The 17,572-nt window shown below is 53.4% G+C and overlaps 1 protein-coding gene across 1 annotated transcript; it reads left to right on the forward strand.

Moving 5' to 3' along the window:
- The first annotated feature begins 719 nt into the window (after positions 1-719).
- Positions 720-15,959, forward strand: ZNF783 (zinc finger protein 783). Its single transcript, XM_043872793.1, has 7 exons — positions 720-890; positions 4,389-4,790; positions 4,875-5,001; positions 5,165-5,293; positions 9,822-9,950; positions 11,005-11,115; positions 12,878-15,959. Exons 1-7 carry the CDS (start codon positions 867-869, stop codon positions 13,699-13,701), a joined length of 1,746 nt encoding a protein of 581 aa, XP_043728728.1. The 5' UTR covers positions 720-866; the 3' UTR covers positions 13,702-15,959.
- Positions 15,960-17,572: the final 1,613 nt, after the last annotated feature.

Consider the following 17,572-nt stretch of genomic DNA (forward strand, 5'->3'; position numbering starts at 1 on the left):
AGGGCCTGAGTTAGTGGTGGATTTAGTCCTCTACATCCAGAGGACCCCCAGCTGGTAGCTGACAGGCGAGTGGCAACTGGGTGTGGCAGAGAGGGCCTTCGAGCCGGTACCTGCTGGGAAGGCGGGCCCCGGGGAAGGCGGAGGAAACCCTGGATCCCCAAAGGGAACGAAGGAGGCAGGGTTGGTTTGTTCAACGAAATGCAGTTTTCTTGAGATCCTTCTCTTTATTCCGGAAAACTAATAAAAGTTTAAAAATACTTATCGATCCCTCCCACTCCACCTTGGCTGTCCCCGCGCAAAATGTATACCCAAACTAACAGTTATTTGGGGTCCATTAGAGGTGTTAAAACGGCAGATCAAGTGCATACACAATTGAGGTCACCCGGCGATGACTGAGCGTCTTACCCCAAGCCTCGAAGTTTCCAGCGCGTTTCCTTTGTTAGCTTACTGGCTGGAATCCACCCCCCACCCCCAAGCACCCCGCCCGGCCTGGGCCCGAGGATCGGCTCCGCCCGACAGAAGCCTGGCCGGTGGGCCCCGCGGCGCGTGCGGCCCCGGCGTCGACTCCCGCGGCCCAGGAGAGGGCGGGCAGCCCGGCGGGACCCCGCGGCCGCCCGGGGCGGGTGGGCACCGAAGGCCGCGGGCGTGCGGTCCTTCGGGCTGCAGGGGGCGCTGCGCGTGGCCTCCGGCCCGGCCGCGAGCGCAGCTCTTGTTTAAAGGGCCGGCGGGGCACGTGTCTCGGACGCAGCTCGCGGCCGCCCCGGCAGGAGCTCCGAGGCTGGGCGGCTCCGCTCCGCCTCCGCCGCCGCCGCCGCGCCGCGCCGGCCCCCGGGAGGAGAGCCGCGGAGCGAGGGACGCGGGCAGCCATGGCCGAAGCGGCGCCCGCCCCGGTAAGCGCCCCACGCGCGGACGCCCAGCCGCCCCGGGCCGCCGCGTGGGCCCGCGAGGGTCTCGGCCGGGCGGCGCCCCGAGCGGCTCGTGGCTCGGCCTCCTCTCCGCCGCCTCCGCCCCGCGCCCGCGCGTCCGGCCCGCTCGGGCCGCCCGGCTGCCCTCGTCCCGGCCGCGCCTTGGGCGGCCCAAACGCCAGGCCATGAGCGGCGGGTGGGGCGGCCCCGACGTCGGGAGAGCCGCCGGACTTTGCGGTCACACTTAAGATGACAAGCCCTCGTCTTGGAACCGAGTGGCGGTCTCCTCCCGTCCATTGTCTCACTGGAGGCCCGGCGGCCCGGAGACAGGCCGGGGGGTGGGGCGGTGGGGGGGTGGACAGGCACCCCGGTTCCATCGGTTCTGTCTGAGGCTAGTGGGGGGGAACGCGCCCAGAGTTGCCCACCGAGCCGAGGCCAGAGCCTGATACCCACCCGGAGTTGGGTCCCCTTTCTGGTGCACACGTGCGCTGACAGCAAAGAGAAGGTGTTGAGTGCTGTTTGCTGCAGGGCTTGTAGGCGGGTGTTTTTGTTTTTTGTTGTGGTTTATAAAAGATTAGCAGATACTGGAATGTTGGCTGATAATATACAGTGTGTCCAGTTGGGAGAAAAGAACCTTTTGGCGTTTTTTGTTTGTTTGTTTTATTTGTTTTTTTTTTTTGGTCATAGTAGAAAAACGTTTGTGAAGAGCTCAATCCGCCGTGCACACGTGCTGAGTCTCTCAGTCGTGTGGGACTCTTCCTGACCCCGTGGACTGTAGCCCACCAGGCTCCTCTGTCCATGGGGTTCTCCAGGCAAGAATACTGGAGTGGGTTGACATTTCCTTCTCCAGGGGTCTTCCTGATGCAGGGATCCCACCGGCCTCTCTTCGGTCTCCTGTGTTGGCAGGCGGGTTCTTTACCACTGCGCCATCAATGCATATCTGTCATTATTAATACATCTTAACAAGGTTTTTGAAGCCTTGGTTTTTCTAGATACTGATTATTTTGGATACTTTTTAAGGGGGAACTTTCCCTTCCTTAAGGAGGACTTCCCTAGTGGCTCAGACAGTAAAGCGTCTGCCTGCAATGTGGGAGACTTGGGTTCAATCCTCCCTGGGTCAGGAAGATCTTCTGGAGAAGGAAATGGCAACCCACTCTAGTACTCTGGCCTGGAAAATCCCATGGATGGAGAAGCGTGGTAGGCTACAGTCCATGGGGTTACAAAGAGTCAGTGAAAACTGAGCGACTTCACTTTCACTTTCTTTTTCTTTCCTCTTTGGTGAGTTTGGTGTGTGTGTGTGTTTAAGGGCTCTCTGAGTGCAAGGGCAAAAAAGAGGATGGAGGTTCCTGGGACTTACAGCCCTGCTCCCTGGGGGAAGCCCCCAGCAAGTCCTTTCCCTGGGGCTACAGGTGTCATCTTCAGCTCCCACTTAGCCCAGGACCACTTTCTCAGCACTTCTCCTGGCCCTTCTCATCTGCCTGTCTTCTGCTCTCTTGCAGCACCTGAGATCCCCAAAACATTTGCCCAACAGGATAGACTTGCCCTCAACTGTCATTAGCCCCTGGTATCACACTGTTAATTTGACTGTCTATGTACATAACTTTTCTCCAGCACAAGGAAGAACCACATAGTTTTTTTCTGCATCCCCATTGTACCTTTGCTGTTGATAGGTGTTTAGTCATTGTTATTGAATGAATGTGTTTAATTGTGTAGTCATTCACTCATTCAGTGGGCATTTACTGAGCATCTGCTATGAAAGAGGCAGTTTTCAAAGCTGGGAATACAACGGTGAATAATCCATACCTTCATGGAGCTGATGTCCCATGGATCTTATGTCCTCATGGGGAACAACACAAGCCGTAACACGGCGCGATCATAGATTATCAGTGCTGTGAAGGAAGGGCTAGCAGGGGGCCTAGTTGAGATGTGTCAGTTGGTGAAGGTCTCTGTGAGGCAGTGTTTAAGCTGGAGTCTTACAGAAGAGGGAGCCAGGCGTAAAGAGGCGTGAGGGAAGCTCTCAGGCAAAGGGGGAGGAGAGAGCCAGGTACATCCTAAGGATCCCAGGAGGTTAGGGGAGCTGGCCTGTAGTTAATACCCAGGAGGATATAAGGTCAAGGAGGTAGGCTGGGATATGATAAGACATTTAGATTTTATTCTGGGTACACTGGGAAGCTATCAGTCAGGGAACTAAAATGCTCTAGTCTGTGTATTTAAAAGATTACTGGTCACCCTGTGGGAAATGGATTGCGGGGGAAGAAGGGTGAACTGGGGAAGCCAACCGGGCAGAGTAGCAACGGTTCTAGGGAAAGGTGACTGGGGCTTGGACTAGTTGTGGCAGAGTAGGAGAGAAAAGGATGGACTTGAGATAGTTTTATAAGTTGCACAGATAGGACTTGATGGTGATCTGACCATGGGGATGAGTACAGTGAAGGAGTGAAGTGGTCTCTCTGCCCAGCAAGGCTTTTAGTGAGACGAACTGGGGCTGAGGCCTGGTCATCAGGCCCCGAGGTCAGCTGAGGCACTTCAGAAGCTCGTTTCTAAGACAATGAGTTCAGTTCAGTTGCTCAGTCGTGTCTGACTCTCTGCGACCCCATGGACTGCAGCACGCCAGGCTTCCCTGTCCATCACCAACTCCTGGAGCTTACTCAAACTCATGTTCATTGAGTTGGTAGGTAGCCGTTCCCCTCTTCAGGGGATCTTCTCAACCCAGGGACCAAACTCGAGTCTCCCGTGCTGTGGGCCGATTCTTTACCAGCAGAGCCACAAGGGAAGCCCAAGAAGACTGGAGTGGGTTGCCATGCCCTCCTCCAGCGGATCTTCCCAACCCAGGAATCGAACCGGGGTCTCCTGCATTGTAGGCAGATTCTTTACCAACTGAACTATCAGGGAAGCCCCCAAGACATTGAAGGACAATGTAATGAACAGGGTGGAGCGGAAAGGCCATATGAACGACTTACTGCACCCCTGAGTTGGACCCAGCGTCAGCTCAACATCCTCCTCGTTTTCAACAACACAGGGCTCACGTTTATTGAGTGTTTGCCACATTGAGCATCATGTTAATTGCTTTTTACTAAGACAGTATCATTAATTCTCACAATCCCATCATGTAGGTATTATTATTACCCCCATTTTACAGATGTGGGGTTGGAGTTGAAATGCATAATAAACTTTGCAGAGCTCAGCCAGCTGGTGAGTAGTACCAGTGCCACCGAGCTTCTGAGTGTGAGAGGAGGAGATCGAGACCAGGAAGGGAAGTCACCTGTGCGAGGTGACAGATGCTTTTCCTCTTGATTCCCACTTGCCAACACCCTGGTCCAGCCTGTCCTTGAGGATGGATATCCCCCCCCCCCCTCCGCTTCCTGCTGGGTCCTCAGGATCCCAGGTGGGGCTTCACCTGGGCAGGTGCCTTCCTGAGGTTTCTCTTTGAGATGGACATCTCACTGGATAATTGTGATCATATCTCCCCTTGCTTTTGCTGGACAGGCTCCAGAGAGGGACAGGCCAACAGGGGATGAAAGGCCTTCGACTCCTTCTCCATCACCCCAGCTGGCCGCTGAGAAGAACTCCTACCTCTACTCCACGGAGATCACACTGTGGACCGTGGTGGCCGCCATCCAGGCCTTGGAAAAAAAGGTGGATTCCTGCCTGACCCGCCTGCTGACTCTGGAGGGGCGGGCAGGGACGGCCGAGAAGAAGCTGGCCGACTGTGAGAAGACGGCCGTGGAGTTTGGGAACCAGCTGGAGGGCAAGTGGGCCATGCTGGGGACCCTGCTCCAGGAGTACGGGCTGCTGCAGAGGCGGCTGGAGAACGTGGAGAACCTGCTGAGGAACAGGAACTTCTGGATTCTGCGGCTGCCCCCCGGCAGCAAGGGCGAGGCCCCCAAGGTGAGCCCTGGGCACCGGGGGTGGGACAGCCCGCGGCCCCTGCCTGTTGGCGTGGGGTGAGCCTGCATGACCCTGTGGTTCCAGGTGCCCGTGACCTTTGATGACGTGGCCGTGTATTTCTCTGAGCTTGAGTGGGGCAAACTGGACGAGTGGCAGAAGGAGCTATACAAGCACGTGATGAGGGGCAACTACGAGATGCTGGTCTCCCTGGGTAAGGCTGTCTAGATGATGCTCTGGGCCCCTGTCCACAGGTGGGCCTCCTGCAGGCTCTGTCGCAGCTTTGGCTTCTGTTCCTCCAGGTGTCGCTGTGTCTCTGGGCACCTGGGTGGCGGGTGTCCAGTCTTGACCCAGCTCTCTCTCTACTCTGCACGCAGATTATGCCATCTCCAAGCCGGACATCCTCACCCGGATGGAGAGGGGAGAGGAGCCTTGTCCTGAAGGCCCGTGGGGCCGAGAGGAAGGGAATGAGAGAGAGGAAGCGTGCCTCCGCAGGCCAGGCGCTGGTGAGTGGGGGTGTGGCCGGGGCTGGGAACAGTCCACGTGTGTCCCTGCCCTCCTGCCCTTCCCACACTGCGAGGCCAGGAAGGAGCGCAGGCCCCTTATCTCGGGGTAGGCCACACTCTGGCTGCTTTCACCCGTTCTACCTACCCCGTACCCCTCACCTCTGGTAACCCCCAATCTGTTCTCTGTATCTGTGATCTTGTTTTTGTTTGTTGTTTAAAGATTTAGTTATTTATTTTTGACTTCGCTGGGTCTTTGTTCCTGCATGCATGCTTTCTCTAGTTGCAGCAAGAAGGGGCTGCTCTCTAGTTTCAGTGCGTGGGCTTCTCAATGCAGTGGTTTCTCTTATCATGGGGCACAGCTCTAGGGTGCTTGGGTGCAGGGGTTGGGGCAGGTGGGCTTGGTAGTTGTAGCTCACAGGCTCTAGAGTGCTGCCTCAGTAGTTGTGATGCAGGGGCTTAGTTGCTCTGTGGCATGTGGGATCTTCCTGGATTAGGGATCCATCCCGTGTGTCTCCGTGTCTCCTGCATTGGCAGGCAGATTCTTGACCACTGGACCACTAGGGAAGCCCCTCTTTGTTGGTTTTTTGGTTTTTTTCCTACTGCTATACATTTATTAAAAAGGTCAAAAATTTTAAAAGACTAAACATATTGGCAAGGATATGCAAGAATTGGAAGTCCCAAACTCTTCTGGTAGGAATACAAAAGGAAACAACCATTTTAGATCATGGTATGTGCTGACGTGCTCAGTTGTGGCTGACTCTGCGACCCCATGGACTGTAGTTTGCCAAGCTCCTCTGTCTGTGGGATTTTCCAGGCAAGAATACTGGAGTAGGTTACCATTTCCTATTCCATCTTTGTTTGTTTTTAATAGATTCCATGTATGAGTGAGATCACTTTCTCTGTCTGACTTATTTCACTTAGCAAAATACCCTAAAGTTTGTTGCAGATGACAAGATTTCATTCTTTTTTATGGCTGAATAATATTCCATTATATTTATATGTGTATATATATACATAGACACACACACACATACACACACCACATTTTCTTTATCCATTCATCTATCGGTACCCTCAAGTTATTTTCATATTTCAGCTATTGTAAATAATGCCGCAGTGTGCAGTGATCTTTTTAAGTTAATGTTTTTGTTTTCTTTGGAAAAAAACCTACATTGCTGGATCTTATGGTAGTTCTATGTTTAATTTTTCGAGGAACCCCTATACTGTTTTCCCTTGTGGCTGAAACATTTTACATTCCCACCAACAGAGTGCAAAGTTTTCCTTTTCTCCACATCCTTGTCATTTCTTGTCTTTTTGAAAATAGCTATTCTGACATGTAAGGTGTCTCATTGTGGTTTTGATTTGCATTTCCCTGATGGTTAGTGATGTTTAGCATCTTTTCATGTGCCTGCTGCCCATCTGTACATCTTCTTTGGAAAAATGTCTATTCAGATACTCAGATCTTCAAATGTTAATTGAATTTTTTTTGGCTATTGAGTTGTGTGAGTTCTTTATGTATTTTGGATCTTAACCCCTTATCAGGTAAATGATTTGCAAATAGTTTCATTCAGTAGGTTGCATTTTCATTTTGTTGATGGTTCCCTTTCTGTGTAGAAGCTTTTTAGTTTGATGTATTTCCCCTTGTTTATATTTGTTTATATTTAGTTTGATGTTCCTTTGTTTATATTGAATCCAAAAAAAGTCTTTGCCAAAATTGATGTCAAGGAGCTTACTGCCTATGTTTTCTACTAGGAGTCTTATAGTTTCAGGTCTTACTTGGTTGCCTTTCTTTTTGTGATTATCAGCTTTATCCTCCTATTATAAAATTCCCCATCAACTTTTCACCTAATGAGTTCAATGGCCATTGAAGACTTGCCTGGATTCATTACTGAATTAGGGGTTGTAAAATGGTGAAATTTGGCTATTACTTTGGCACCTAATTCCCTGTTAGGTTCCCTGGCATGCTGCAGTCCATGGGGTCGCAAAGAATCGTACACGACTGAGCGACTGAACTGAGGGCTTCGTAGGTGGTGCAGTGGTAAAGAATCCACCTGCCAATGCAGGAGGTACAAGAGATGCAAGTTCAATCCCTACATCAGGAAGATACCCTGAAGGAGGAAATGGCAACCCACTTCGGCATCCTTGCCTGGAAAATTCCATGGACAGAGGAGCCAAGTAGACTGCATTCCAGGGGGTCACAGAGAGTCAGACACGACTAAGCATGTGGGCATTGGCACCTAGTAGCTGAAATTCTTTTATAAAGAATAATTTCCCTAACCAGCTCTTTTGATTACCTTGAAATATCGTCTGTACAGAAAAGGCAGATTAGTTGCTTAAATATTTCTTTTCATTAATTTTTGGAATGAAGAGTTGCTTCCTTAGAAGCCTCCAAAGGTGACCAATACTTGGGCTTTTCTTTCTTCCTTTTTTTATTATTATAACTTTGTAGGTGAATATTTTATACATGTAGTCCTTTGCAACCATTATTTTCATGCTTACATTGTCCCATTCTTGGCTGTTGGGAACCCCTTCAAGTTGACCTTTAGGTCATTTTGATGTAACTTCAATGGCATTCAGACACATAAGATGTTGTATCATTTACATTCCCATCAGTGTTGTGAAAGAGGGCCTCTTTCCCCACAGCCTTGCCACTAGGGAATGTGGTCAGACTTGTAGGATTTTAGTCTGTGTGATAGGTATGGAATATTTCAGTGTAGTTTAAAAAAATAGATTTTTTAGAAATAATTCACAGACTATACAGTTCACCCATTTTAAAGCATACAGTTCAGTGAAAGTGAAAGTCGCGTCTGACTCAAATTCTCCAGGCCAGAATATTGGAGTGGGTAGCCTTTCCCTTCTCCAGGGGATCTCCCCAACCCAGGTATTAAACCCAGGTATCCAGCATTGCAGGTGGATTCTTTACCATCTGAGCCACTCGGGAAACCCAAGAAGACTAACGTGGGTAGCCCATCCCTTCTCCAGTGGATCTTCCTGACCCAGGAATCAAACTGGGGTCTCCTGCATTGCAGGTGGATTCTTTACCAACTGAGCTATGAGGAAAGCCCCTTTCACTTTCACTTTCGGTGGTTTCTAGAATATTCATAGATAAGTGCAGCCACAGTCAATTTTATAACCTTTTTTGTCACCTCAGAAACAAACCCTGTATCTTTCAGCTATCACCTGAACCCCTTCCAAGCCCCCTAGTCCTAGCAACAACAAACCTGCTTTCTGACTCTCTAGATTTGCTGATTCTGGACATTTCATATAAATAGAATCATATAATACATGATCTTCCACGTCTGTCTTCTTTCAGTTAACATAATGTTTTCAAGGTTCATCTATATTGTACTGTGTATCAGCACTTTATTTTTTTCTTACTTTAATCAAATACGTATAACATAAGATTGACCATATTAACTCCAAGTGTACAGTTCAGTGATACTAGATGCATCCACATGTGCAGCCATCACCAACATTTATCTCTTACTCCTTTCATCTCGTCAAACTGGAATTCTGTTCCATCAAACAATAACTCTCTCCCTGTCTCAGCCCCTGGCAACCAGAATTCTCCTTTCTGTCCCTATGAATTTGAGTTCTCTAAGTAAGTACTTCATGTAAGTGGAATCATAGAGTATTTGTCCTTGTGTAACTGGCTTATTTCACTTAGCATAACATCATCAAGGTTCATCTGTGTCATAGCATATTGTTTGAATTTCTACCTTATTAAGGCTTTTATTATATGGAGGTAGTTTCCTTCTGTTCTTAATTTTTTTTCATGAAAAGGTATTGAATTTTGTCAGATGCTTTTCCTGCTTTAACTGAGATAATCATGTGTTTTTTATTTTTCTCCCCATCATTCTCAGTGTGGTGTATTCCATTGGTCTAGTTTCACATGTTGAACCATCCTTGCATTCCAGGAATAAATTCCCACTTGGTTATGCTATTTAATCTTTTTACTGTGCTGTCCAATTCAGGTTGCTAGCATTTTGTTAAGGGTTTTTGCATCAATGTTCGTAAAGAATATCGGTCTGTAATTTTCTTGTAGTGTCTGTCTGGCTGTGGTACCGGTGTAGTTTTATTTGTTTATGGGCCATTTTAATTTTTCATTCTGTGAAATATTCATGTCTCTTCCCCTCAGAAGCTTTTTTAAAAAATGCATACTTCCTAGGCCCACGCAGAGCTAACTGATGGGAATCTTGGGGGTGCTCCCCAGGGCATCTGTATACAGCAGCCCGCTGGAGGACTTGGGATTGGGAATTGCTGTCAAACTGTCTCGAGCCAGGACTCCCTAAAAGAAGCCAGATCTTTGGTCCTGTGTGTCATGGTCCTGTCGGATAACTTCACATGCTATATGTACCATTTCTTTTTCTCTTTAGCCTGGAATCTAGTTACTAGACCATCAGTGAGGTTCACTTCATTGTCATACCCTGTGGCTGACCTGATGCGCCAGGTGACTGCAGTTAGCCACTCCCCAGCATCCTGGGAGGCCTCTGTGTCGCCCTTAGAATCACTGATTTGCATTCCCCAGGCCTTCCTCCGTACCCAGAGCAGATCCCCGGCCCGGTCAGCCCTGCCCGGGCGGAGCCAAAAGAAGATCAGGCCCTGGAGCACCAGCGAGACTGGGAAACAAGGGTGACCCCGCCGGAAACGGGCACTGGTGAGTGAGGGCCGCTGGGCAGCCATGCCAACAGGACCTGACAGGCGGCCTGAGAAGCGCTGCAGCTCGACGGCGGGAGAGACGGTGGGGGGCCAGCCGGCTGCTCTGCGCGGACAGGCTTCCCAGGGAACGGCCCCGAGACAGGCCTTAGAGGTGCATTTTGCTGGGAACATAGGGTATTTTCAGCAGGAGAACAGTCTGAGCAAAGGTATGGGCTCCTCAGGTATGCTGGGGGCCAGATACACCAATTTGGCTAGAGTGAAGAAGGGCGCAGGAGCGGGGCGTGGGCCCCTTCAGGGTGTGAGGACCGTCACGTCAGCGGAGCGGCACGGCTGTGTGTCTGGCACGGTGCCAGCGCGTGTGTCCCTCTGAGTGTCCTCTTTCGGAAGGCCTCTGAGGGCTCTGGCTCCAGTCACCCCTCCCAGTGCTCTGTGCTTTTGTTTAAGGGAACATTCTTGCCTGTCCTGTCACAAAAATGGATTATGATCCAGAGAGCATTTAGCAGATAACCCGGAGCCTTGTTTTCTGTCTCCAGACTGCTCTTTTGCTAACTTGGCGTCCCCACACCTGCCAGCCTGCCCATTCAGTCCCGGGGGTGCTTTCTGTCCGTTTACTTCTGTGCATCTTCCCCACTGGCTATGGGTTCCCCTGAATATGGGTGACACACTCCCCCCAATTCCCTGTGTCCGTCCTTCCCAGCCAGGGCGTCAGAGGACTAGACCTTCTTATTGTCCCTGCTCTGGCGCTGGGCCCTCAGGCCTCCCCAAACCTTCTGTCCTTTGGAGGCCCGTCAGGGTTACGTCCCGAAGCTTAGGGCCAGTTGTTAGCACCACCTGCATAGGAGTTGGGGGCATGGCCTCCGCTGTGCTCTTTTCACCTCTGAGGCAGAGGTTGGGGGGCTGGAGGTGGGGACCCGCTACCCTCGGGACAGAACGTGGCGCTTCCTCTTCCTGGGCCCGGAACCTGGAGCACGTCCTGGGCCTGCTGGGGGATGGCTGTGTCTCCTTCCGGGGCCAGCTGCTGGGAAAGGCCTTCATGGGACTCTCTCTCACAGGGCCCCCAGCTGGCATCAGCATTTTGTCTTCAGTTAAACAAGAGGAAGACTCTTCAGATGGAGAGTCATCAACCTGCCCTCCCAGGGACATCCTGCCCAGCTTGGGGCCGGGTGAGTGAAGGGAGGAGGCCCCATGGCCTCAGCGGAGCCTCGGGAGACCTCGGGGGCCCTCTGGGAGTGGGGGCGGGCTTGCATGATTGACTTGGGGAGGGCTTTCCTCCCGAGGGCACCCCCCTCACCCCCAAGTATTACTTCCTGGGGCGTTGAGGACCCAGTCACCTGTGGTCCAGTTCTTCCCCATCACTATCTGCTCTGGCTGGGAAGGTGCTGCTTGCAGACAAGCCATGAGCTGCCAGGGGGCGGTCTGGTGGCAGAGGCCGCCTCACGGCCGCCCTGTGACACAGCCCAGCCGCACCGCCTCTCACGTCTTACAGTTTGAGTGTGGTGGCCTGTGACTGAAATTAGTTCTTCCTGCTGAGAGTCTGTGCGTATTCAGTAAACCGGCCTTACACTCTGATAAGCAGGAAAAAGTAAAGTGATTATTACCTATTCTGGCCCAATAGAAAGGGATCCAGCCTGCCCCCATTCCACCCTGGTTCCAGCTTTGGGGGAGGCACATGCGTGATCTGGGTATCCCTTGGGGTTGTGGGTGGCTTCAGATGAAGAGACCTGGGAGCCTTGCCTCTTCAAAGAAGAGGGCCTGAGACCCTCACTAGCTCCTAAGCCCGAGGATACCGTGGCAGCCTATTCAGTGCAACAAGGTTTCTTACCTCAAAGTTTAGATGATTCTTAGGCTCTTACAGATTCTGTAGCTGGAGGAGTAAGTTAAAAACAGAGGGTCATTTCTAAAGTAGAAATGAGGTTCTGCCATGAGTTATCTGTGAGGACTCCTAGGTGAGCCCTGAGCAGAGAACCCACAGTCTTGCTGTTGGGTGTTACCTGGGGGCTCACCAGTTAACAGCTCTCATCCTCAGTGGCCTCCCAGCTTGTGGTTTAAACTCAGGCTTCAGTGACAATGGAAATCACTCCTGTCCTGAACCCTGGAAGTTGCCCGTTGAGGGTGGAGGTTTTCGTTCTCATAAGCAGGGGTCCAGGTTCGCTGTCACTGTGGAGCCGACTGTGTGGTCTGGCAGCTAAGGCTGGTGGATGCTGGTCTGGGGGTGGGGGGGCAGTCAGAGAAGAGTGTGGTTGGGGGCTGGCTCCAGAGGAAGCCAGAGGAGTAGCAGTTGGAGGATGTGGGTGAACGCAGGGTTCCAGGCAGGACTGAGGCCAGGGCCTGCCTCCCCGGCCATGGGGACCCCTGCGAGCTGGTGCTGAGACCACCCATTGCTGCCTCAGTCCCACCTCAGAGTCAGGTGGGACCCACACTGAGGCCCAACTGGGAAGCCCAGGCCTCGTGCCTGCTTTCTGTCACCTGAGAGCATGGGGCGGGGCAGGTGGTGGACGCTTGGTGTGGATTTGTCATGTGGCCCAGTAGCTCTGGGCCGGCCGAGTCACCCGCTAGCTCCAGGCATGAAGGCTCTTACAGTCTGGGGGCCGTGAGGGCCTGCAGGACTCGTTGTCATAGATCAGAGCTAAAGTCCTCAGAACTTTGGAGGGTCCTGCGAGGCCAGAGTGTCTCAGGGTTGAGGATAAGGGCCTTTGTGTCCTCTTCATTTTCCACCCATCTGTGTCTTCTGGTCTGACCCCTGGCCCCGGCTCCTGGTTTTGCAGCGTGGTTTCCCTGCCCCAGGCACGAGCATTCTGGAGCAGGGGCTCAGGGAAGGCGGTGTGGGCCGGGCTGGTGTGTCTGGAGCCCGGCTTCGGTGTCAGGGGGCCCGGTGGGGGGCTGGGTGTGGCCCGCCGCGAAATCAACGCAGACTCCATTTGCTAGGGGGCGGCGCTGTGGTCATCAAGACGGAAGCACCATCCGAGGACGAGATGACGCTGGAGCCGCCCTTCCCCGGGGCGTCCCCGAGCCGGGCCGCGTGTGGAATCCCCAAAGGGCCCAGGAGCAGGACCGGGGGTTCTGGCCGGCTTCACGCGGGGGGCATCCCCCGGGCACGGGCAGGGGACCCCCGGCCCACGGGGGCCGGGGCCCAGCCGCCCCGCGTCCTCCCGCGTCGGCGAGAGCGGGCCTTCCCCTGCCCTGACTGCGGCCAGAGCTTCCGCCTGAAGATCAACCTGACCATTCATCAGCGGAGCCATGTGGAAGAGGAGCACCGGGAGGCCCGGGGCGGCTCGCCCACCGGGTGGGGGGACGCGCACTCGACATTGGAGCCAGGGGAGGTGGTGGTGCCCGGCCCAGTCATCCGCTGGCTCCCCGAGGAGCGCGAGAGCCGGCGGCCTTTTGTGGGGCGGAGGCCAGCGGCCGCCAAGGTGTACCACTGCAGCGAGTGCCTGCGCTTCTTCCAGCAGCGGAAGAGCCTGCTGCTGCACCAGCGCCTGCACACGGGCAACAGCCAGGGCTGGCCCGCCTGCCCCTACTGCGGCAAGGCCTTCCGCCGGCCCTCCGACCTCTTCCGGCACCAGCGCATCCACACCGGCGAGCGGCCCTACCGGTGTACCCAGTGCGGCCGGGCCTTCAACCGCAACCACCACCTGGCGGTGCACATGCAGACGCACGCCCGGGGCCAGGTGGGCCCGCCCTGTCCCGGGTCCCCCGCGCTCCTGGGGAGCCCGCCGCGGCCCCGGCCCAGCCACTCGGAGGAGGGCTGACCAGGCAGGCGGACATCCTGGGCAGGACCTTCTCTTCCCCCGCCCCTGCGGAGCTTTTCCACTCGTGCCTGACGCTGGTTCCTTCTTGGATGGCTCTGGGGAGACTTTTATCCCCCTTTTATTCAAATGGGAAGCCGTGGCTTTTATGATGACAGACTGTATGGGGTGACCAGATGCTTCAGTTCCCTAAGTTTGTCACTTTTTGCTGCCTTTTCTACATTCCTGACTTATAACGGCTCCATTAAGGCTTAGGGGAGTCCGCGCTTCAGTGGGGGCCTTTGACCAGTAGCATGGATGGACAAGAGAGCCAGGGTGATAGGCACATTGAGGGCCTGGGGTTTCTCCATCAACAAGAGAAACAGCAGAGTGGACAGAAAGCCTGAAGAATAGGTGCTAGAAATTTGAATTTGTTACTATTATTTTGAAACTTCTTTTTTTTTTATATATAGTTTTTCTAAGTGCTTTTGTAAGTATTATGTGTGGTTGTAAAGGGGACCAAGATCTCCTGAGGGACAGGAATTACCCTGCCGCCTCCTTGTGTGGGAATGGCAGAGGCGCTGTCCAGACCAGCCTGGGGATGCCGGCTGATGGTGGTGCCTCAGCTGCTGCCCTGGAAACCAGTTATCTTCCTAGAAGTGTGTGCTTGGCCCAGAGTGATTCCCAGTATTTCCTGTTCTTTCCTCAGTGGGTGTTCGCATCCATGATTAACTCTGGTAATCAGCTGAGATTGGGGGGGAACTGAAGCCTGGAGTGGATGACATTTCCCCCAGGGTCTCAGTATTCATGGGTGTGCATGCATGCTCCATGGACCCCACCTGGGGGGTGGGGGGTGGGGGTCAGGTGCACCATGGGCCCAGGAAGTCCTTCTCCTAGGGGAAGGTCCTACTCAGAGTGAGACTGGTGAGCCAGAGTGGACTGTGGGATTGCCAGGCCTGACTTGTCATGTTAAAGGATGGAGTGTCTTCTAGAACTTGGGGCTCATGGCAGAGTTAGGCCAGGAGATCTAGGTGAATCTTTTAGCCACCACCAGCCTCACGTTCCTTATCTGTCAAAGGTGGTTATGACCCAAGTGCATCCTCCTCCACCTTAGAGTGGTCACGGTCATAATAGATTTGGCGGCAACGGAAGGATAGGAAGCCTATTTTTGACCTTCCTTTCACCTTCAGGGCCCCCTTCATCTCCAGGTCTTTTTCCACTCAGAATCACTCAAGAAGGACCTTTATTTTCCGGAGCGCGTGGAAGATCCTTCAGGTGCAGAGTGAGATGAGACTCCCTTTGGGCCATATCCTGCAGGAGCCATCAGTATCTCAGTGGAACAAAACTCTTACCAAAGCAAAGAGGTTCAGACGGGCAGTTTGGACAAGAGCATCGGGCCTCAAGGAGATGTCCTGATGGCAGCTAGCTTCTTGTGCCTCTTACATCATACCACTTTGGGTGCTACCTAGAGACCAGCCCTTGGTTTGGCTGATTTCAAAGCTGCAGTCGGGTCCTCAGCTGTTCTGATTGTTGTCTTATCTGTCTGGCACTGTGTGGATCATCCAGTGTTCAAGCCTGCCTCCAGGTGCCTGGGTCCCTGGCTGTGCCACTTCTGTTGCCCGCCTCTGACTCTCCCTACCTCTCCTAAAGTCCTCAGCAGAGAGGGAGCAGATGGAAACACTGCTGTCATTTCTGGGGCAGAGTGTACACGTCAATGACAGCTCAGCCAGGCCTGCCATAGATTCTGTTTGTCTGTTCTTGCATCCTCCATCCCTTGCCAGAGGCCCCACAGTCAGGACTGGGCTGTCAGCAAGTGTGCAGACAGGATGTGGTGCTAGTGTAGCTGATGAGAGCTTAACCCTCAGCTGCAGAGCTAGTCTCAGGTGTTTCCTTGGGGATGCCTCAGGGCTCAGAGCTTCTAGGCCTTTTTAATGCTTAATGCCCTATGTAAATACAGAGACTCAGACCGAAGGAGCAATCACTATGCACTGGTGCTCCCCCTTCTTCCAAAGCACTCAGTGTTCCAGGCTCCAGGCTAGGCCCTGCGAGTTTGCATGGCGCTCAATAGGTGTTCAAAGGACCTTACTTTACACTAAAATGAATCAATGGAGGCTGCGTGACCTGGAAGGATGGAACCTGGTTTGACCCCAGACTCCAGCTCTGGGTCTCAGGTGCCTCATTCATAAAGCAGAAGTTGGGGTTCTGGTGTTAAAGGCCCTTAAGAACTATGACGGTGGCGAAACCTTGGCCGCATCATTGCTCAGTAAATACGCTGGACTCGATGAGTGCACGTGATCTGGTTCCTGTTCTCCGGGGGTCGGCGGTGGTGTGGGAAGTCTCCGCCCCTCACTAGAGTGGGCTGTTTTGGAGAACCCCGGGGCAGTTTTAGGGCTCACACCAAGGGGTGGGGCCTCCGGGCCGGCCAATGGGGGTGGGTGCTGGGATTGCTCGCGGGGGAGCGGGGGAGGGGCGGGTTCCTGCTCCGGCCAATGGGAAGCTGCCTCTGGCGAAGGGGTGGGGCCCTGCTCGCAGGCCTTGGGGCGGCCTTCGACGGGCTCAGTGGATTCCCTTGCTGTCCATCCAGGAGGTTCTTGTGTTCCCGCGTGCCTCCCGCAGCCCGCCAACCGGCGAGCCCAAGGGCCGGCCTGCGTGGGGTGTCTGCGGTGGAGGCGGCAACTCCCTGGCCTGGCCCCACAGTGTTGGGCCATAGCCAACGTGGCCCAGCTTCCGTGAGGGCGGCTCTTGCAGACCATATCCTGCGCGCACCCCGCCCTCCTGGAGTTGGAGAGGTTCAGCCTGGTCAGTGTCAGTCGCTCAGTCGTGTCTGACTCTTAACGACCCCCGTGGACTGTAGCCCACTGGGGTCCTCCGTCCATGGGATGCTCTAGGCAAGAATACTGGAGTGGGTTGCCATTTTCTTCTGCAGGGGATCTTCTCGATGCATGGATCGAACCTGGGTCTCTCGCATTGCAGGTGGATTGTTTACCATCTGAGCCATAGCCTGGGTAGAGGAAGGGGAGGTAAACAGCACTTGAGGCTGAAGGGCGTGCAGGGTGTCTGAGCTCACAGGATAAAAATCCCTTCTTTCTCGGCCCCGGTTTGCTTACCTGTAGATGACCAGGTTTTCGAGGTTCCCGCCAGCCCTGACATTCTGGGATCCTGCTCAGGATCGGAGTGCGGGGCGGATGACCTGACTGTCCTCACTCCAGAGATGCTCCAGGCCCCTTCATGGATCTCTCTTTTATCTGTCACCCCTCTGAGGGCTTCCCTGTGGCTTCGGCAGTAAAGAATCTGCCTGCCATGCGGGGAAACCCAGGTTTGACTCCCGGGTCTGGGAGAGCCCCTGGAGAAGGAAACGGCAACTCACTCCAGTATTCTCGCCTAGAGAATCCCATGGACAGAGGGCCCTAGGGGCCTACAGTCCATGGGGTTGTGAAGAGTCCGACATGACTGAGTGACACTTTCACTTTTCCTCTAACTGACCATGTCAGGGAGATCATGACCCCATTCACATCCCCTTCCTAAGCTAAGGTCAGTGATGTTGTCTGGGGAGGTGATTTCCACTCCAGTCCAGGCCCTTGGCTTCCTTCTGTCAGCAGTTTTGCCTCTAGCTGTGTGAGGGTCCTGTAAGACTCTTCTAGGTCTCAACTCTGATTCCCATCATGTTGTATTTGGGTGTCTGCTCACTCTTTTATGCAAATCACCAGGGTGTTCCTCCTATTGCTGCAGGAGGGGGCCTGTGTCATAGAGGACTTGGGGCTAATGTCTCAGCCTCTGGTTTTGTTACCAAATTCGGAAGCCCATGTGCCAGACAAACAGTGAAACCCATCAATACTAAACATTAGAGTTTGGAACAGAGATTTATTACAGATTTGTACAAGGAGATAGGTGTCTC

The sequence above is a fragment of the Cervus elaphus genome, chromosome 18 (assembly GCF_910594005.1).
Source record: "Cervus elaphus chromosome 18, mCerEla1.1, whole genome shotgun sequence".
Lineage (NCBI taxonomy): Eukaryota > Metazoa > Chordata > Mammalia > Artiodactyla > Cervidae > Cervus > Cervus elaphus.

Coding starts and splice junctions, on each gene's coding strand:
- ZNF783 (XM_043872793.1), top strand. CDS start 867: ATGGCCGAAGCGGCGCCCGCCCCG. Junction 891..4,388: donor CCGAAGCGGCGCCCGCCCCG/GTAAGCGCCCCA, acceptor TTTGCTGGACAG/GCTCCAGAGAGGGACAGGCC. Junction 9,951..11,004: donor CCCGCCGGAAACGGGCACTG/GTGAGTGAGGGC, acceptor TCTCTCTCACAG/GGCCCCCAGCTGGCATCAGC.